The 21,898-nt window shown below is 45.9% G+C and overlaps 1 protein-coding gene across 1 annotated transcript in view; it reads right to left on the bottom strand.

The window, feature by feature from the left end:
- KIF5C (kinesin family member 5C) overlaps positions 1-21,898 on the bottom strand; it is a 151,209-nt gene that overhangs the window by 62,825 nt on the left and 66,486 nt on the right. Inside the window, exons 5-10 of the mRNA XM_041739887.1 lie at positions 18,875-18,923; positions 18,548-18,603; positions 17,775-17,862; positions 11,320-11,444; positions 8,594-8,698; positions 8,089-8,237 (exon numbers count right to left, since the gene is read on the bottom strand). Coding sequence (XP_041595821.1) covers positions 8,089-8,237; positions 8,594-8,698; positions 11,320-11,444; positions 17,775-17,862; positions 18,548-18,603; positions 18,875-18,923 — 572 coding nt within the window. The remainder of the gene's footprint in view (positions 1-8,088; positions 8,238-8,593; positions 8,699-11,319; positions 11,445-17,774; positions 17,863-18,547; positions 18,604-18,874; positions 18,924-21,898) is intronic.

Raw genomic sequence — 21,898 nt, 5'->3', positions numbered from 1 at the left:
TGAGATGATTTCATCCTAAGACTCCACTTAAGAATTAGTAAAATTCTCCCTCGTTCTCTGTAGCTTGAGGCTTCTGTCCCTAGAAGTGCTTCAGCTCTAATTCATTCAAACAGCAGCAATTTCATTACTACTTCCAGTCTGTGCCAGCTCGACACTCTCATCTCGCCTTCCAACATCCTCCGGCGGCAGCATGGATGCTCCTCAGGACGAGCACAAGCACCACAGCGTGCACTATCAACTCAGTAAGTCAGAAAGTGAAAAACAACCTATGGCTAAAATGCTTGTGGACATTGAAGGGTCCAGCTCAATGCAGGTGTGGAATCTGCTTGGGTTCTCTCCCTCTCCCTTGGCCCCTCCCACGCCCGGCGCACACGTGCACACGCTCTAAAAATAAATAAATCATTAGGGGAAAAAAAAAGAATAGGCATAGAACGGATCATCTAGAAACAGACAACCTACAAAGTCATCTAATACACAACAAGATGCCCATACAGCACAGTGGGAAAGGATGGGCCTTTAAAATATGGTGCTGAGGGAGAGGGGTGTGTGTGACCTTTATCAACTCCTCCAATAGCATATAAACGTTCTCTTCCAGATGAATCATACACATAAATGTGAAACGTAAAAAGAATAAAGCCTCTAGAACAAAACAGGAGAATATCTTTAAGACTTTGTGGTAATGATTTCCTAAATAGGATATAGAAGTAAAGATAAATTTGACTTCATTCAAATTTAAAAATCTCTCCTCATTAAAAGTCACCGTCATGGCTCAGTGGTTAAGCATCTGCCTTCGGCCCAGGGCGTGACCCCGGGGTCCCGGGATCGAGTCCCACCTCGGGCTCCCTGCAGGGAGCCTGCTTCTCCCTCTGCCTGGGTCTCTGTCTCTCTCTCTCTCTGTGTCTCTCATAAATAAATAAATAAAATCTTTAAAAAGGAAAGAAATCAAGTTAGATGCAAGAATTTCTAAATCTTGGAATAAACCAGAGTCACTAAGAGAGATACCTGAATCTCTGTGCCTGGAGTTATTTGTTTTAAAAAGAACAAACATTCTGTCTAGGGGTTTGAAACCAACCTTGCGAAGTAAAATAAAGAGTATCTCAGTCTCTCATTCCCTTAAGAGACTTAGAGTAAAAAGATGTTGAACATCTATAGTCCCTTTTGCGCTTTACCATGAACTTCAGAAATATTTACAGAAGAGAGGAGCCTAATCATTAGGTCCTATCTACTTCGGCCACTCACAATTCTCTTTCCTCCTGGGTAAATGTTTAGCTCATTGCCATCAGGATGGGTGGGCAGTGGTCTACTGGTTTCTGTTTGTCTGCCCTGCTCCCTTCAGAGCACATCCAATTATCTTCCAACTTTCACATTCTTTGCTCTTTTACTTTGGGTTTCCATATACTGGCTAGCTGAAATTACACTAAACAGCATTACATCTGGACTCATTGTCCAAATACAGTGAATCAGCATGGATCCTCTGAGCGCTCAAAGACTGTGTTACAGACACAATTCAGGGACGCGTGAGCACACCCATGTGCATTTACTCTTCAACCCGGCCACTGAAAGAATTTCAAATAGCTTCCAAGGAAGCAAAATCAATGGGACAGCAAATCATGAGATGCGCTCTTAAGGCAGGTTTTATGGTTTTGCCTAGCTGAACCTATATAACCATAGCGATACCACACAGACCTACAGTTTTGGGATGTTATCTTCCCAGTATAGGAAAACAAAACAGTGATCTGCTGAAGCCTTACTCTAGCCGTAGATCCGCAGCTCCCTCACCATCTTCACAGGTCAACCTCACCGTGACAACATTTGGTTAATCCCAGTGTGACCTGATTACTCCCAAAGGAACAGACAACTGTCTTGAGTCTTCATTCCCAAAGACCCTCAGTTTTTTCAGCCAGAGCCCCCAAGCTGTACAAAGAAATAAATGCCTATTCCATAAGTTATATTCATAGCAGACACTGCGCAAAATCCTAACCAAGACCACTTGGGGAAGACCTTAACTAACCTCAGGTATATACCCTAAAGGCAAGACCCGCTCAGCACTAATGAGCCAAATCTTCAGAGTACAGTTATCACGGTTTCTGTTTTCCAATTTTTCTTTGTTTCTGTTTGCTTCAGAGAGTCAGGCACTGCTTAAAAAATAGATGATCCAGCCTTTCCCCAGATATAACATCTCCTTTCCCCACAGGAAGGGAACCAGGACCCAGTTTTTAAAAGACGTCAATGCTAATGAATGTTAACCACCTTTGAAAAACAATCTTAAATGGGGCTCTGGGGTCATGATCTCAGCGTCCTGGGATTGAGCCCCACGTCTAGCTCCCTGCTCAGTGGTGAGGCTGCTCCTCTTTCCCTCTGCTCCTCCCCTCTCTCCTGCTCTCTCTCTTGCTCTCAAATAAATAAATAAAACTCTTAAAAAAAAAAAAAAAAAAGGTTAACCGCCAGACCAAGCACAGCAAAGAGCAGAGGCCACAGCACAACCTCCGCCTAGATCCCCATAGGGACACAGTCAGAAAAGGACTCCTTTAGGCATATTTCATTGAGGAGTGGAAGGAAGACCCTGCCCCCACGTCCTCAAGCATTCTATTTCCAGCCCAGCACCTCTAGGTCTCTCTGCCACTGAATTTGTAGTTTACACGTCTGGAAGCATATATCCACCCTTCTAGGGTTGCCAACCGCATCCATCTCTACCACCGAGGTTAAGTCCCCACGGGTGACAACATTCTACAGGTATTCTCATAATTTGGCAGGTGAATCAAGCCCTTGTTGAAGAGAGGAAGTTTTACAAATATTTGGTTCACATCACTATGCACGTAAATCCCATCCCCACCCAAGTCCTCCATAATCGCCTGCACTTGTACTTTCGGGCCGTCGTCAGTTCTGAATGATCAACAGGTTACATACCACCTGAATTCTCCTAATTACTTCGGTCTCCCGGAAGAGTCAGAACGATGTTTGTTCTTGGTATCTTCTTAACTCTTGTTTTCAGCATTTTCCTTCCCTCTCTGGGTGTTCAGGATAGTACTGGCATTTGAAAGGAGCTCCCGACAATCCCACACCTTCAGCGCACAGACTCCCTCTGTAACATGCGACTCTGCATGGTGAATGGTGTGACAGAGACAGAGATGGAGACCCTCCCACTGTAGGGCAGGAGGAAGGAGCCCAGCGTTCCTTTATCAGTCAGAGTTCTCTAAAGAGAGAGAACCAATAGGGCAGATAGAGGTATCTAACGATGAATAGAGAGATATCCATACATGCGTGTATATGTATGGACATAAAGGATATACCCTACTTTCTGTGTTTATCACGATTGTGGGGACTAGAAAGTCTGAGAGCCACAGGGCAGGCTAGCAGGCTGGAAACTGACGTGGGGATTGATGCTGCAGTTTTTGTTTTTTTTTTTTTTTTTTTTTATGATAGTCACAGAGAGAGAGAGAGAGAGAGGCGCAGAGACACAGGCAGAGGGAGAAGCAGGCTCCATGCACCGGGAGCCCGATGTGGGATTCGATCCCGCGTCTCCAGGATCGCGCCCTGGGCCAAAGGCAGGCGCCAAACCGCTGCGCCACCCAGGGATCCCGATGCTGCAGTTTTGAGGCAGAATTTCTTCCTCTCTGAGAAACCTCAGGTTTTGCTCTTAAGGTCTTCAACTGATTGCACGAGGCCCACCCATGCTACGGAGAGCAATGTACATTACCTAAAGTCAACTGATGGTAGATGTTAACCACATTTATGTTAACCACATTTACAAAAAGCTTCCTAGTGACACCTAGATTGGTGTTTGATTAAATAATTGAGTTCTGCAGCCTAGCCAAGCTGACACATAAAACCATCACACCTTCTAATGTGTTCTGAGTCCCAGTTCCCACATAAAACACTTAACCTTCTACTGGAAACATGACTGATGCAAAGCACCTTCCCATTTCCCGGTGAGGCTGTTTTCCTTGCTTGTCAGTGGGGGACAGGGAATGAAAAATTAAAAGCTCTTAGTTTTGTGTCTTTTGAAAAAGTTCTGGTTTCCTGAGAAACACGGAGAAATAATGGATTTGGATGAGGATTTGGCACCTGGTTAAACCAGCATCACCCACAGGATATCTCCCTCCAAGAGCAAAAGCTAACCTTACTGGTGCTTCAGCAACAGCACTGCAACAGGAGTCATCTGAGTCTTTTTTCCATTTTATGTCAAAGGTACAGCCAAGGGTCTCCCCTGGCCAAAGTGCTCACTCTTACCCTTGCAGATAACTTGTTACCATGCTCTGATGACATGAGTTTTGCATGCACGCTGCTCAGGACTAACCCAGCTTCCACGAAACTGGGCAGGAGGTGGCACAATTTAAGCAAAAAAAAAGTGCGTATCAGAAAAAGAAGAATATTACTTTCCCCAAATTACCAATTCTCCTTCTACATACAACGTACAAATAAGGCCTTTGAATTATTCATACAAGATTAATCAAAACTCTTGTGCTGATTCAGGCCTACTCCAAACTGATGGGCCAGCCCCCGGGGGCTCCCTTCTCCCCCCATTATGGTACATTAAACAGGCTTCCAAGATAACTGGGTGAGCCAAGTTCATACTCCTAAACTTACAACTATCCTTTGCCAACTGTGCTATGAAAGTACTTCGGAAGAGTAATTAAAGACTAAGAGATAAACTGCTGGAAGCCAAAAGGAAAAAAAAAATCAATGAAAGGGTTCTAATTTGAGTACCTTATCCCTTTAAAAGCACAGAAGCATTCTGCTTTCCCACACTCCAGCTCTTTGACCCTAGAAATTCAAGCGTCCCCTCCTCAACTAGATTAGAAGCTCTTTGAGACACAGAAAATGGCTTCTGCTTCTTTGCCAGCACAATGTGGGGCGCTCAGGGGACACGGGGGACCCAAGGACTCACAGGTCTGACCACACAGAAGAGGCGGAATTCATCACTGAAACCATGAAACAGACAGTGGACACTTTCCCCCCTTTAATTCCAGTACCTAATCTAGAATCCTAAAGAGTGCTGACCTGGGAGGCTGCCCTCAGGCACTCGTAGACTCTATCATGTGTCTACTGCTTCAAAGGACACGCTATTGTTTGACTCAAGGCATCAATACAGTAAAGTAGCCTAGCAACAACCATGGACCTTCTGCGTGTCTTTGAAAGAACCACACAGGAATAACGAAGGAACCTTGAGCAGCCCCAAGGTTTGGCCACCCTGCAACAAGAGCATAATGAACACTCGTTACACTGAATTTGAGATGTGCCCGGCAGTCTTTTCGGAGTTCAAAGTGCTTAATCTCATTAGCTATCAGATACCATGTCTAATCCGATGTTCAGACTCGTGTCTGCTGTGTAATTGGGTTCACTGCGTATATTTAACAATAAAGCAGGTATGGGCCCCATAGAGAAGTTAGATGTCCTTGAAGAATCCATTAAGTAACTCAGGGATGGGGGGAGAGGAACAAAACCTCACACCTTTCCAATTATAGGGCTGGAAAACACACCAGACCTAAAGCTAACCAAACTTCTGGACGTAATGGTGTCACAGGTCAGCACCTGCCCTAATGTTCTAAGGAATCCTACACAATAAGCACTTCATGCATCCATCCATCCATTCGATAAGCATTTATTTAACAACCCTCTACTGTGTGTGCCGGTTGTGCCGGATGCTTGTTGAGACAAGTGACACTAATGATAAACCAGGTCCCTGCCCTCACGCAGCCAGTATGCAGAGGACTCTGATAAAACATGGCAGACCAACCTATTCCAGTTGAAAAGAGAATTGACATTTTATTTTTATTCCCTGGAACCCCAAATTAGCATCAGCCTTTCTTTAGTCTCTCATTCCAGAAACTAACTTCTAAGTCTACCTGGCTCGGTCCGGCCCCTTCTGTCCCAGTCCTACCCAATCCTATCCCATACATTCCATTCCATTCTGTGCAGTCCCATCCTTTCTGTGCCTTTCCCACACTGTACACTGTTGAAGATGGAGGCAAAGGAAAACCTGCAACCACTCAACACCTGTTCCCTGCCGGCCTGCCTCTATGCAAAGTCAAAACTGAGGCAACTCACTAATCCTCCCAACAATTCTCAGAGGTAGGCGCTCTAGTTCTCCCTACAGACAAGGGCAGAGGCTCGAGAAGACAAGTAAACAAGAGAGGGGAATGGATCAGTAGTAGAACTTGGCTTTAAAGCTGGGGTTACTGACCCAGAGGCCTGTGCTCATCGAGGATCTTGCATAGAAGAGGCTGTGGGTCCCCGTCCTATGTCATCTTACACGTGTGGTCATTTACTGGCTACGTGGGCTCAGACAAGGCACCTAACAGCTCATTCTAAGCCTCAATGTCACCTGTACTCAGGTGAGATGAGAACTGCTACGAGGATGTGACACTCCTGCCACGTGCTGGGCCCTAGTGATAATGACGATGCTGACGACTGCCTCACTAAGGTCAGAAGAAAGAAGATAGTCATTTGGACTTACACTGAGACTCTTCCTACAGACCGCTGCAAACGCTCACAGCGGCAACCTTGAGATAGGTAGCCCAGGCCCAGGCCATCTCTGGCTTGCAATGATTCAGACTATTTTTACTTTGCAAGTGAGAAATTTTTTTAAAAAAATTTTTTAATGTTTCCCCCATAAATGCATTTGGTGCTGGTTTGCTCAAACATGTCTTTAGAGAAAACCATTAAAGATGAAGAAACCTGGGGACACCTAGGTGGCTCAGTGGTGGAGCGTCTGCTTTTGGCTTAAGGCGTGGTCCTGGGGTCCCAGGATCGAGTCCCATGTCGGGCTCCCTGCATGGAGCCCGCTTCTCCTTCTGCCTGTGTCTCTGCCTGTCTCTCTCCCTCTGTGTCTCTCATGAATAAATAAATAAAATCTTTAAAAAAAAAAAAAAAAGATGGAGAAACCAGGAGAGACAGGGCAGGCAAGATGATCACCATAGTATCTGTGCTTCCCATAAGCTGATACTGCTTTAGGGGTATCTCATGACCCTTGAGGAAAGCAGGCATTTTCCTACCACAATTCACTGACCTAAGCATTTGACTAATCAAGGAAGTGATCTGAGCAGGACCCAAATCCAGTTTTAAAAAGATAGATGAGTTCTACAACATTTCAATGTAATTATTATTTATTTAGACGTCCCACAGGTGCCATGACTGGGTAATTCTATGTTCTGCTGTGGGCTCAGGAAATGACTGGGGTTTAATGCAGTTTAAACAAGCCCTAACAATTTCCCATGCAGCCTGCCCACCCCCATCTGTCCTTCCTCTAGGCACCTTAAACTATTTCTCAGTGAGCACACAGCACACTCCCAGGAGGAAGGCAGGGGGAGAGCTCTGTGCACCCATTTACAAATAAGGCAGCAGAGACTTGTCCGAAGGCTGCACAGGTGTTCAGGATGGAAGGGCCTGGTAGCCCTGGAAGCCGCACGCTGACCTGGCACTGAGGGACCACGCCAAGGGAGGCGAGCTCTGGGCGGCAGGGAGGGCTGGGCAGGCGCATGCGGACCCACACACATGAACGTCTCAGGGTTACCACACTATCCTCCTGCCCACCTGTGAGTTCTCAGAGATCCAGGAAATCTCATTTGGCCGTGCCCTCTCCTCAGCATCCAGTGTGTAACTCCCACTCCCAAGGTTAGCATGAGGATTTCCTTTGCCCCCTTTACTATTTATGCAGCTACCCTACATGCATCCAAGTTTCTGGCTATTCTATTAGCATCTCTGTAATGGAACCCAAATATTAGAGTTAAAGATAGTTATCAATCTTGAGCTGTCCACACTCGAAATCCTGTGAACCCGAGAGTGAGAGTTTATTCTGTGAAGAACAAAAGCAACACTGCACTGAGTTACCAGCAATCACATCTATACTACGTATGAGCACTTTTTACAAATATCATATCTCTGATTGGCATATCTCTGCCAATTATTGTAAAACGTTAAGTTTTCCTTTGGCCTTGGTGAACGATGCCTTCAGTTTACAAGGCAATACCTGCTGGGTGCAATTTTGTCATGGACCGCTTGGCCCTCACTCTACCTCCTTGCTTGCTGACCTCCTTGCCCCTCACCAAAGACCCAGCTCAGAGCATGGGAATGAGAGACCACACCCACCTTTGCCCAAACATCAGTGTTGACTTGGTCTCAGCCTCGTTGAAGACAGAGGGAGAACAGCAAATAACAATGGTGGTTCTACAGTTCCCGCCCAGAGAGTCCTGAAGAATCCGAGTCATCTTGCTGTCCCGGTATGGCACGTGTGTTTTCTATTTAGGAAAGAAAAAAAAAAAAAAAAAGTATTGGCTATTACAGCCATTGTCCATTCAGAGAAAAAAAAAAAAAAACCACACACACAAGCAAGATGGGGACATTGGGTCTTTGGATTTGGCCAAAGTTCAGACTGCCCATTCCGGGACCCGGGTTGTAGGAAATTAGCATCACCATTCATATATTTTAAATGGACTGGATCTCCCAGCAAGCAGGGTGTCTACAGCCAGATTCCCTCTGTCCCTTTCTAAAGGAAAACAAACTAATCTCTGGGGTATGTGGCAAAGAGGGGACACAGACCCAAAAAGCAACTTCTCATAATATCACTTAATAAGACGGGGACAGCATCACTTACTGTCCCTTCTGCCAAGGCAGAGATCACGTTTCCAAGAGCAGACAAAGATTTATTGATATTTTTAGCTTCATCGAGCACGGCTCCTTCGGCACCGGTCTTGCTGACCTATGAGGAGGAAGAGAAAGCAGTGAACTGCGCGGGACAGCAAAAGCACCCAGATGAAAAGTCCGATCCACAGGAGGGCCCGGGGCTGGAGATCTCGGGAGGCGGACGGGAATCCTCCCGGAACGCGAGAAGAAATAAAAGTAAGTAAGAATCACGTTGATCAAACCTTCCCTTGTGCCTGAGGCTGGGGACTTGTTCTGTCTTATTGTCATTTTCCTCTCAATTAGGTTTTAGGGGAATGGCTGAAACGCTTCCAGTGGTGGAGCTGCAGATGCTTCCCTGGGGGACATGCATCCGGGAAGCCAGGCTCCGAGAGCGAGAGCGCCGTCACTACAGAAAGGCCGGGGCCCGCCGCACCTGAGCTACAGCCTCCACGCTGGAGGGAGCCCAAGGGGAAGCTTGAAGCGAGAACACTGTCCTGGCCACGATGAATGGACATTTTGGGGAAACGTAAATTATGAGCTCCAGCTTCAGGCAAAGGACAAGAGGTAGTGGGCGGCTGTCCAGACTCTTCTCTCCCCCTTATCCACTCCCACAGTGAGGAAAAAGGGAACGATCGTCTGAAAGATACTCGAGGGCATCAAAGTCGAGAAAGCGTGTATCACACTGTGGATTTGTCTCTTCTCCTCTGCAGCCAGAGGGATCACACATGTTCCTCCTCTGCTGTGTGACTCCCAGCGATGTCCTAGCGACAGCATCTGCTTTAGGTAGAAAGTAGTTTACAGATGCGAGGGGAAAAGGGGAGCCAGCGTGCTTCCTGGCTCTGCGGGCTGGACAAACGATGCAGGAGGAGCAGCTGCTCTCTGAAGACAGGAAAGCAGGGAAAGGATCACAAACTGTGCAAAGACTACTGGCGATACGGACAAAGGACAGACTCCAAGTGGTAGAAATGAATGCACGTCCAGAGGGTGATGTGTTCAAATACTATAGAAACTCATCTCTCGAGAACTCTGTGCATGCGTGTGTGTGTGTGTGTGTGTGTGTGTGTGTGTGTGTGTGTGTGTGTAGACACCACCTCAGACAGAGAAGCAATGCTGCTGAGGGGTCACCAAGAAGCCCAGCCTCCTCACCCAGTGCTGATTAACGTGCTTTCATAGCTGAGCATCCTGACTCCCTGAAGTAGGCGAGACAGACAAGGGAACTGAGCCCAGGGCTGCCACACTGTCAGCCCGAGGGACGACACCATTTAGGGCACCTGGGGATTAAGGTCGTTTGTCCCAGCACATCACACTGACACATTCACGTGGACACATTTAGGGCAAAGGAAAACAGATGAGAGCAAAAGAAACCATGCGTGGGACCACAACTGTAAACTGCCCCACAAGTACCGAAAGCAATAGCCCCCGACGCTGCGCAGGCGACACTGCCAGCATGACATGTTCTCGGCTGCTTTTAGGCCCGAAATATTCATCTCTGTGCTCGAAAGAGAAAGAGGGCAAACTCGGGAAGGACAAAGGGGCCACTGAGCTCTTTCTCCAGACCCGTGTTGCTGGTGCGGCAGCGAAGTGCGGCCTGGTTGCCAACAGTTAGTCCAGAACTAAACAGCGCTGCTCCATATTCCCATTCTGGTGCACGTCTGTTTAATGAAAGTTACGAGCTTGTACCAGCACAAGTCAGGATTCCCAATCAGAGGACTTTCCAGGAATATCCAGAGGACTTTCCACTCATGGCAGATGTGTACAGGAGGACACTTCAAGTGGCCGTTACTTACGTGGGCATTAGTGGCCATAACCTGGCGGAGAGCAACTCAGTGGTGGGGCACAGTAAGCGGAGGTCAATGACGCAGTTCAGGAGACTGGCCAAGCTTCAGGGCCAGCCCTGCTGGGGACAGTCAGCACGATGTCAGCGATGATGGAGGCCACCTGGGATTGGGCGCGGGGACTTGCTCTATGAGGTCACCCAAGGCAAGCAGTGCCCCAAGACTGGGTGTGGCAGCAGGGACCTCTACTAGTGCTATGGCAGTGTGGCCGGGAGGGAGCAGGTGGGAGGTTCTGGGGAGCCTGTTTGGTCTAAAGGACGGCTGTGGCCAGCTTCTAGGAGACCATGGGACAGACCCCAGAGGAGAGCCCGGACAAAAACCAGAGAAGGGGCAGGGCGTCAAGCCTCATGGCCTAAAGGAAGCACAGCTGCACACGTGAGGCCCTATTGCAGAGAGGAGCAGGGAATGCGGGGAGAGCCCCAGGTTCCAGGTCTCCTCCCGGCAAGCAATCCTGCCAGGGGCAGGACTGCCTCAGTCCACGGCAGGGTCCGTTTCTGGCCCACGTGAATCTGGCACAACACGGGATCCTCCCTGTCCACAGGTCAGGTCCCTCCCGCATTGGCACGACGGCCTCTGCCCGGGCTGAATTCACACCAGCCCGGACCTAACGTCATCACTGGGGCCAGGTCAGCATTAATCCGAGCTGGCAATCAAAGTACCTCCTTTGATGAGAAGAGGGGACTTCAGGACCAGAAAAGGGAGCCGGGAAACTAAGGTGAAATTTAATAGCGTGCTGGCACCACACCAGAGACTTTAACAGCGCTTTAAAACCAGGGAATGGAAAGGGCATAAAAATTATACCACTGCACACTGAAGCAAATAACAGGGAAATTATAGATAATACAAATAAGGAACCAATTACCTTTTCGCTCCCAGCCAAGTCAACTAGATAAAGCTTCCCACTGAGCTTTTTTTCGGTCTCTACATTCTCTTGTTTAATATTAATCAGGAAGATACTGTGACTTCTAGAGCTGTGTTCATTCATGTCTGAAAAGGAAAAATAGTTTACTGCTCTGCAAAGGATAGGAAGTTTAGGTAGCAGGCCTCTCATCTAAAAAAGCACAACAAATCATGCTTAATCGCTCCAGTTTTTCAAGTTAAGTCCAATTTTAAAAAGTATCTGAGACCTCCGTTTCTTTAAAAAAAAAAAAAAAACAACAGGGATCCCTGGGTGGCGCAGTGGTTTAGTGCCTGCCTTTGGCCCAGGGCGCGATCCTGGAGACCCGGGATCAAATCCCACATCGGGCTCCCGGTGCATGGAGCCTGCTTCTCCCTCTGCCTATGTCTTTGCCTCTCTCTCTCTCTCTCTCTGTGTGTGACTATCATAAATAAATAAAAATTAAAAAAAAAAACACTTTAAAAAAAAAACACCGAAAGATTTAAAATATCTTCACATGGCAAAAAACTTAAGAATCTAGGTGGATGGGCACTTGACGGGATGAGCACTGGGTGTTATTCTATATGATGGCAAATTGAACACCAATAAAAAATAAATTAAAAAGAAAAAAAAAGGAATCTAGGTGGATGATCCTCTTACTGTGCCAGAAGCCCCACGGGCTTCTTTGTAGCGTCCCGCTCCAGGCAGGCCATCGGCCTCCAAGAGCTCAGGGCTGGGGCGCCTGGTGGCTCAGTGGTTACGTGTCTGCCTTCAGGTCAGGTCGTGATCTCGGGGTCCTGGGATCAGGCCTGCACTGAGCTCCCTGCCCATGGGCAGCCTGTTTCTCCTTCTCCCTCTGCCACCCCACCACCACCACTACTCGAGCTCACTCCCTCTCACTCAAATAAATAAAATCTTAAAAAAAAAAAAAAAAAAAAGATCAAAGAGCTCGCAGCTTCTGCCCCCCTCCCCTGTGGTCCTTCATCAGCCTTCATTACCCTGGTTACTACCCAGCGTATTCCACCTTCAGCATGTGTTGAGGCAAGATTTGCCTTCTCAGTAGTGTCACAAGCTTTAAGGAAGGATTATGACCTTAAGATTAAAGGCTATTTTTCTTTCTTGAATACAGTTCGATGACCCATATAGGCACACAAAAGGTCTCAAGTATTAAACATGCTTCAGGGCAGCCCCGGTGGCGCAGCAGTTTAGCGCTGCCTGCAGCCTGGGGTGTGATCCTGGAGACCCAGGATCGAGTCCCACGTCGGGCTCCCTGCATGGAGCCTGCTTCTCTCTGCCTGTGTCTCTGCCCCTCCCTCTCTCTCTGTCGCTCATGAATAAATAAATAAAAGTCTTAAAAAAAAAAAAAGGAAGTTATACTTCCAAGATATTACATGATCTTCTGACATTATAAAAAAAAAATAAAAAAATAAACATGCTTCATTAGTATGGAGTACTAGAAACAGAAATCCTTTTGGACCCTGGTCTCGGTTAACCCTGGCAGGCAGAGATCCCAGGGATGGTCTTTTTCAACTCCCACTAGCAATCATTTCTTAAAACCAACTTTCCAGGGGCGCCTGGGTGGCTCGGTCAGTTAAGCATCTGCCTTCGGTTCAGGTCATGATCCCAGAGTTCTGGGATCGAGCCCCACGGCGGACTCCCTGCTCCGCAGGGCATCTGCTTCTCCCCCTCCCTCTGCCTGATGCTCCGCCTGCTTATGCACTCACTCTCTCGCTCTCAAATAAATAAAATCTTAAAAAAAAAAAAAAAAAACTTTCCAGGCACCCTCGTCAAAGATCTAAGGGCTAACAATCTCAAGATCGTGAGTTGTGGGTGCAGGGACTCAAAGAGGATTACCAGTCTCTTATCCAGCTTGTGGAAAACAGTAAGAATGCAGACAATGATTGGCTCCAACTGGAATCTAACTAGGAAGGGACTCGGTAGTTTGGAAAATGATGGTATATCCATGACCTACCTCCTCAACTATGAGTCTTGGACATCGAGTGCGACATTCCTATCACATATCCCACTACTGCTCCAGAAATTACAGCCTCTGAACTCGATGGAAGGTGTACAGGGTGGCAAAATATGCCTGACCAATCATTTTCAGCCTTTGTGGGCCAGGAATGTGTTTGCACTACATCATCTCATGACTCTGGGGCTGGCTCCACGGCTGGTAGTGGAAATCCCCAATATGATTCAAAAGAGGTGTGATTTGGCATAAAGAGAAATGCAACCAATGAAGGAGCAAGCCACTGAGGCAGGACAGAAGGACCTTTGATAGGCTATGTTCCTATTCTCTACGCATCATCCTTACTCCTCCAACTGCTTCCCCTCAGACTCCTTCACCCATAATTTTTCCTAAGTAGCTGCATCAGCCAGTGCTGAAAAAATAAACAACAGTATTGCTACTGAATTTTTAAGACTACAGAGGGAAGGGAAAGGAAAGACTGAGGCTTTGGGAAACCAAAGGCAATTTATATCTCTTCCCTTCCCCAGGTGGAGCAATGTGAGATCCAGGGAGGATAGGAGGTGCTGAAAGTGGGTACATAGTCCTTTTGGTTTCTGAAGATAGCTCATGAATAAAAGCTGCTTCCTTTGGTGGCAAAAAAAATCTTTCCAGAATATGGGGGAGGGGGAGAGCAGGGGTAAGATTCCACAAAAAATATGTTGGAATTAATAAATGAATTAAGTTGCAAGATACAAAAGCAGTATATGTAAAAATCAGTTGCATTTCTACACACTAAAAATAAACAATCTGATAAGAAAATAATTCAATTTAAAATATCAACAAAAAGAGGGATGCTTGGGTGGCTCAGTCTGTTAAGTGTCTGACTCTTGATTTTGGCTCATGTCATGATCTCAGAGCCATGAGATCAAGTCCAGTGTGCAGCTCTGTGCTGGGCATGGAGCCAGCTTGGGATTCTCACCCTGCTACCCCTGACCCCCAATTCACGTGCACAGGCACAGATGCGTTCTCTCTCTCTCTCTCTCTCTCTCTCTCTCTCTCCAAAGTAAATAAATAAAATAAATAAAATTTCAACAAAAAGAATACGATGCTTAGGGGTAAATCTAACAAAATAAATGAAAGACATGTACACTAATAACTACAAAATGAGGGGCACCTGGCTGGGAATTTGCGACTCTGGATCTCAAGGTTATAAGTTCAAGTCCCACATTGGTTATAGAGATCACTTTTAAAAAAGTAAAATCTTTTTAAAACTTTAAAAAGAATAAAAACTATAAAATGTAAGAAGACACACTTAAAAGGAAAGACATTCCTGGATCGGAAGACTTTACATTGTGAAAATGGTCAATACTACCAAAAGCAATCTAGAGATTTGATGCAATCTATAACAGGAACCTAGTCATGTTTTTTGCAGAAATAGAAAAGTTCATCCCAAAATTTATATGGAATCCCCAGGAGCCCTGAATACCCAAAACAATCTTGAAAAAGAACAAAAAGAACACACTTACTCATTTCAAAACTTACTACTAAGCCACAGGAATCAAACAGTGTGATACTGGCATAAAGGCAAGCACATAGACAGACCAGTGAGTGCCCAGAAATAAACTCTCACATAAAATGGTAAAATAATCTTCAACAAGAGTGTCAAGACCATTTGTTGGGGAAACAACAGTCTCTTTACCAAACCAGATACTGGACATCGACATGCAAAAAAGTGAAGTTAGACTCTTACCCAGGCCATATACTAACTCAAAACTAATCAAAAACCAAATGAAAAAGCTAAAACTATAAAATCTCGAAGAAAGCATAGGGGAGAAAGTTCATAACACTGGATTTGGCAATGATTTCTTGGCAATAATACCAAAACCACAAGCAGCAATAATAAAAAACAAGTATATTGGACTTTATCAAAATTAAAAACTTTTATGCATGAAAGGACAGCATCAACAGAATGAAAAGGCAACCCACAGAATGAGAGAAAATATTTGCAAATCATATGTCTCATAAGGAATTGAGATCCAGAATGTACAAAGAACTCCTATAAATCAACAAGAAAAGAAATCCAATTATAAACTGAGCAAAGGACCTGAACAGTTTTCCAAAGACAATGTACAAATGGCCAATATGCACACGAAAAAAACACCAAATATCACTAATCATTAGTGAAATGCGAATCAAAACCACAACGACGTAACACTTCACACCCATTAGTATGGCTACTAAAAACAAAAATGGAAACTAAGAAGTGGGGCAGCCCGGGAGGCTCAACAGTTTAGCGCCAACTTCAGCCCAGGGTGTGATCCTCGGGACCCGGGATCAAGTCCCATGTCGGGCTCCCTGCATGGAGCCTGCTTCTCCCTCTGCCTGTGTCTCTGCCTCTCTCTCTCTCTCTCTGTGTTTCTCATGAATGAATAAATAAATAGAATCTTTGAAAAGAAACTAAGAAGCGTTGGCAAGGAGGTGGAGAAATTGAAACTCTCATGCACTCTTGGTGGGTATATAAAAAGGTGCACAGCTACAATGGAAAACAGTGTGGCAGTTCCTTAAAAAATTAAAAGTAGAGCGAACATAGATCTAGCACCTCCACTTCTGTGTATATACCCAAAAGAAAGCAGAAACCTCAACAGATATTTACACATCCATGTTCATAGCAGCATTATCCACAACAGCCAGAAGGTGGAAGCAACACAAGTGTCTACGTGTCTATCTGTGGATGAATGAATAGACAAAATGTAGTATATACATACAATAGAATATTATTCAGCATTTTAAAAAGAAAGGACACTGACGTATGCTACAACATGGATGAGCCTTAAAGACGTTTTGCTATGTGAAGCAAGCACGTCACAAGAGGATTTGTATCACTCCACTTACAGGAGGTACCTGGAGTTGTCAAATTCATTGAGACACAACGTAGTATAGTGGTTACCAGAGGTTGGGAGGAGGAAGTGTGGGGCGTATTGCTCAATGGACATGAGGTTTAACCTTGGGATGATTAAATTCTGGAAATATGCCTTTCTGCCATTCTTGCCAGTTGGTGATGACTGCAAAACATTGTGAATCGGCGACTTAATGCTACTGAATTGTACGCTTTAAAAATGGTTAAAACGCTGCTGAAGTTTTATATTACGGGTATTTTCCCACAATGATTTTAAAAACCACCTTACCAGAATGACAAGAAAAATAGTTAATGTTCCGCACCTACAGTTCTGAACTGAGGGGCCAAGATGGATTGTCAAGTATGCCATGAATAATTCATGACTAGTAACAGCTTAAGAAATCAAGTAAATACCTTCTCTATAAATGAGAGATGCTATGACTAGAAGATTGTCAGTCTTGCATTCTTTCAAGTGTATGTGGAAGCAGAAGAGAAAGAGGTGGAATTTAACCTACACCGTGTACCTGTCCCGGCTCACCTACGAAATCTGCCGCTGGTGCTAATGTCAGCTGTCAGGATGCCAGGGTAGAGAAAAGGTAGAGAATTACAGTTCCAGATCACAGAATCCCAGAGCCTTGGGTGGGAGAGCTAGGGAGGCTACACCAGCCAAGCAACTGGTGCTTCCATCTCTTGTACACCACACAGGGAGCTCCCTGCCCCTCCAGGTGGGGGGCTTTACTTGGGGGCAGTATCGGGGGCAGAGGGTTCTTGCAGTTGGTTAAAACCAGTCACTCATGGCTTCAGTAGTCCTGGGTGGCTTCCCCACTGGCTCCTACAAAGCTTGAACAGGTGAAGAAATACTAGACTGTCCACAGGTTCACCTCCAAGTCTTTCTTTCTTTCAACCTACAAACCCCTTTTACTTCAGCTCCTCTCCATACAAACTCACTCTGATTTGTCCACATCCCTCTGGATGAGACAAACAGCCCCCATCTTTTCCGGGGACCTCTGCTGCTCTAACAACATAGGACCCGCTTCCCGGAGATGTGTGTGCACACCGAGGAAGGAAGAGCAGGGTGAGCAAGCTGACCTGAATGTGTTTGGTACTAACACAGCCTCAAAAGGCTTCTAATAAAGCCCCCAGTCTGCTTTCTGAGCTCCTCCTTGCTTTTCCTTCCCTTTTTCACACAGGGCAGGAATCTAACGTGGTTTCTTTCCACACCGATGACCGACATACAAAATTTGTTGGCTTGTATTTTTTTTTTAACCTGAGCAATAATGTGGCTGAAATGCATTGAGAAGCTTTTTATCCCCTTTACGTGACTGATTGGTCATTTTCTCCCGTGTCCAGTTCCCCGGGGCTACCGGCGCCCCCGGGCCTCACTCAGGATTCCCGAAAGTCCTCTGCATAACAGGTGCCACTTCCCATGACCTGCTTAGGCACCCGCCCTGCACACACCTGTGCATCTGCCTCTGAGCCGCTGCTTTACAATCGCCTTCCCCGACATCATCTCATTTGGACCCCACTTCCCCCCTCCCGGTGGGCGGGCAGACGGTATCCCAAGTCACAGGGGAGGAAACGTCACACCAGGCTTACTTGTTACAGCCACGTGTCGGTTTGCTTTGCCTTCATCTATCACATCCATGACTTCCTCGGGGCTGGACACAAACCGCTCGGTACACCCCTGGAAAAGAAGCAGTTCAGCTTCGCCATCAGAAACTAGAAAGCAACTCAATTTGAAGAAGCTAAACATTTTCCCTCTTCTCTAGAGGCGCAGATGAAGAGAAAGGCCGCCGTGCCGGTCCGACTGCTCGTCCTCCCCGCCGACGGCACGCGCTTTACCTCACAGAGAAGTCTGAGCCAACCCTCGGAAACCCAGAAGTAAGCCATAAAAGAAATGCCGACTTTTCCTAGATTCTTAAATACCTGTGCGTACTCAACAGCAATAGAAATAGAAAATAAAGAAAACCAGTGACAGAAAAAGAAATGGATGAGATTGTGTTTGCCTTTCATTCTGGCCACCAACTTAGACTCTTTGAAGTTCTAGACATAACGCTATGGTAGGCTTCCCCTAACTGCAAAGTACCAACAATTACTTCCACTATCAAAGCCTCTTTGCGTGTGAATAACCAATATTTGTTCACTTCTCCACTTCTTACCTCATGTGATTAGACATCTGTGTTAGATTCACATAGAGATACAACTGAAGAAACTAAACGTCTATTTTTTAACCAGATAAATATTAAATATAAGGAACATGACGAAATACCTACATACACCGTATAGGTAATATTCTGGGCATATTCTGTAACTATTATGATGACAGAGACGGGAGAGAAGTCAATTGCACCATCAAGTCTTCCTCATACCTTCACGTACGGGACTCTGTTTTTATCTTCGTGAACAGCCAAGTTCGTCTTGGATACTGATAATAATGACGGCATGCGGAGGAGAAAAGAGAAGTTAAAGATTCTGTATTGAAGGAAAAAGAGAAATTGTTACCGAACATAGGCAACTCTAATCTCTTTGCCATATGTAGGTTTAAGCCTTGGCGGAGAATAAGCAGAGGGCGTAAACGCAATAAAACGGCTCTATAAATTTTCATGAATTCCTTACGCAGAAGTATTGTGAATCATTTCAACCTCCCTGGGCCTTGATTAAAGAACAAACAGAGGACAAGCACTCAGGTTACTCACCATCAAGTAAGTCCCTGATTTTGTCCAAGTAGATCTCAAAATAGGAAACCTAGATAAAAACAAATGGAGTCTGAAACAGAAATGCCATGCTGTATCTGACAAACAGCGTTATCAGGGCTCCTAACAGCCTGCGTCACGCGCAGCTAAGAGGAGCGAGCCGAGGGGGCACGAATCGAGCGTTCCGAGGCCCGCGGCACAGAGCCCGGCCAGCTCTCCTGCGCCGCATTACAGCGACTACCAGCAGACTCGTGCGCTCCTCAGCCACTTACAGGAGGACTCTCCCTCTCACCCTCGCTGAGCACCAAGCAAAATTCTAGGTAGGACAAAGGCCGGGACAGAAAACGTTCTTGGTGAGTGGCTGTCCCAGTCGGGATGCCTCTCCTCGTGCGTGATGTTAACACGGGTCAACAGACCAGACCAGGTCCAAACAGTCACATGAAGGAAGTGGAGACTGGGATAAGGACAGTCGGCTTGGAGCTGCAAGAGCTCAAGGGCAACTGGGGGAGAGCTACTGACGGTGGCCAGCTTTGGGGAGTCCAGGAAGGGTTTGAACAAAATAAGATTTAGTGAGAGACAGGCCAGACTGTGAGAGGGGAAGGAAGCCTTCCAGGGATCCTCAGAGCCCAGGCCCAGCCCCACAGGCATCAGCATCACCCACAGCCTCTGCTGAAACTGCAGTCGTGAACCCTACTGCAGGCCTCCCGAATCAGAACCTCCAAGAACCAAGGAATCTGCTTCTAAATTCCCTGGTCGTTCTTAGGGCAGCTGACATCCAAAAAAAAAAACTTGATCGTGGGGGTCTAATTCACATGTAACCAGGAGTACATAATACAGGCCTTGGCTTTCCCATCTGCCGAATGATGCCACTGGACTTGATGAGGTCAAAAATTCTCTCTAGGATCCTGCACTCTTTGTCTACACCTGCCTTCTACCTCCCAATTCAATTTTTCTTTCTCTCGTGTTCATGGGTTTTTGAAACCTACACAAAAGAATGGATAAACAAGTTGTTAAGGAAGGAAAAAAGTTGCAAAAAGTTGTAAAGCTGAGGTGTAAGTCTATAGGTGAAACCTCTCCCTGGCATCCCCGCTCTGGACTAGTCCTGCCTCTGGTTGGGGGCAGTGAAGCCTCCCAAACCCAGCAGCACCAGGCCTCACCCCTTGGGTTCATTACCTTGTCTGAATCCTGGAGCCTCCTGATTTCCCAGCTTCCCTGAGATCTGGGGTCTTGGCTTTGAACTCTGGAATGTGTAGCTGGGCATCTTCTCCAAGTTGCCTGTCTGCCTAACAGCCTGAGCTTGCCTGATCATCTGTCAAACTCCCCAGTCACCAAGCCCTGTGCGTCATAGACACACCTAGCTGACCTTGGAAAGACTCCCTGCTCCTGAAACTTCTCCCTGTGGCTGGAATCCTAGGGTCTGTTTGGCCTCTAATCCTAAATGTCTCTAACCCAGCCTCCTTGCAGCCAACTCAACCCTAGTTCCAAAACATTCAACACACTTCAAAACTATCTGGTTTTCATTAAGACTTCTGTTATCTTTGGAGCAGCTGGGAGGCTCAGGGGTTGAGCGTCTGCCTTTGGCTCAGGTAGTGATCCTGGGGTCCTGGGATTGAGTCCCGCAGCAGGCTACCTGGCTTCTGCCTGTGTCTCTGCCTCTCTCTCTCTCTCTCTCTGTGTCTCTCATGAATAAATAAAATCTCAAAAAAAAAAAAAAAAGATTTATGTTATCTTTGAGATGTACACATGTGTCCTTATTTCCATAGATTACAGGGAAATTAATTATACTAAAAACAGTCATAAATTACATATTAGCAAATATGGCAATTAAAATCCTGTTCACATTTAAAATGAGAAGGAAGGGATCCCTGGGGGGCGCAGCGGTTTAGCGCCTGCCTTTGGCCCAGGGCGCGATCCTGGAGACCCAGGATTGAATCCCACATCGGGCTCCCGGTGCATGGAGCCTGCTTCTCCCTCTGCCTGTGTCTCTGCCTCTCTCTCTCTCTGTGTGACTATCATAAATAAATAAAATAAAAATAAAAAAATTAAAAATTTTTATAAAAATGAGAAGGAAAAAACACTATGATTGATTTATTTATTTATTTATTTATTTATTAATTACCACAGAAGATACTGGCTGCTTTTGGGGGGTGGGGAGGGGGGCAATTTTGTCATTTTTGTCATTTCAAACACTTTGTGAGACCAAGTGGAAGAAAAATAAATATGTGTTGCTTTGCATTAAGAAACAGCATGTTCAGAAATAACATTTAAAAGCTCTTTGGGGCTCACTTTAAGGAAAAGCTTTTCAATAAATACTGCTTTAATCAAGCCTCTTTTTCTTGACTAAGCCTGTCACTACTCAGTTCAAAATACAGAGCAGTCAATAGCTAGCCTGCCCACTTACAATTATGATATACGAAATAAGGGACCATAAACTACACATGCAGGACGGGAAGCCAGACTGTAAAATTCATCCCTGGAGACGTGGGTGCTGTTTCTTCTCTCCACCCCCGCTTCCCCACCCCATGCTGGGGCTGTTTTTATCTTAATAAGATTCCAATACAAGACCCTACTTTGAGGGCAGTAATTGGTTTAACATCTTACTCCAGGATTATCCCCATAAGAACCCTATAGTAGTTTGAGTTATTTAAATGCAAACAGCCTTAAAGATGTACTAAGCTCCTCAATCTTGATCCCATCAAAGCAACAGGCTTCTGTATCCTTAGATATTAAAGAACCCTGGCAAGGAGAAACCTGTGTTAGCCCACAGAGGGAGGAAAAAAGATGTGTAAAGTAAAAAGACTTGCTGGATCTAATTTATAATGGGGCAAACAGTTGTTGCCTTGTTTTTATATAATCTAGGAAAGGCATATAGCAGAAGAATGCAAGGGTGGAAAGTTTAAGATGATGGGAAAGATGGTGCACGGAGGGTTGGTCAGATCACGAGTCTAATTAATCTCAGATGCCAATAACCTGATGTGTGACTCTGGCCATCCAACGCTACATCTTGAAACTTCCGTTCCTCAATCT

This window comes from Vulpes lagopus, chromosome 24, assembly GCF_018345385.1.
Source record: "Vulpes lagopus strain Blue_001 chromosome 24, ASM1834538v1, whole genome shotgun sequence".
Classification (NCBI taxonomy): Eukaryota; Metazoa; Chordata; class Mammalia; order Carnivora; family Canidae; genus Vulpes; species Vulpes lagopus.
The sequence above is the reverse complement of the archived record's forward strand: the minus strand, read 5'-3'. Positions and strand labels throughout refer to the sequence as shown.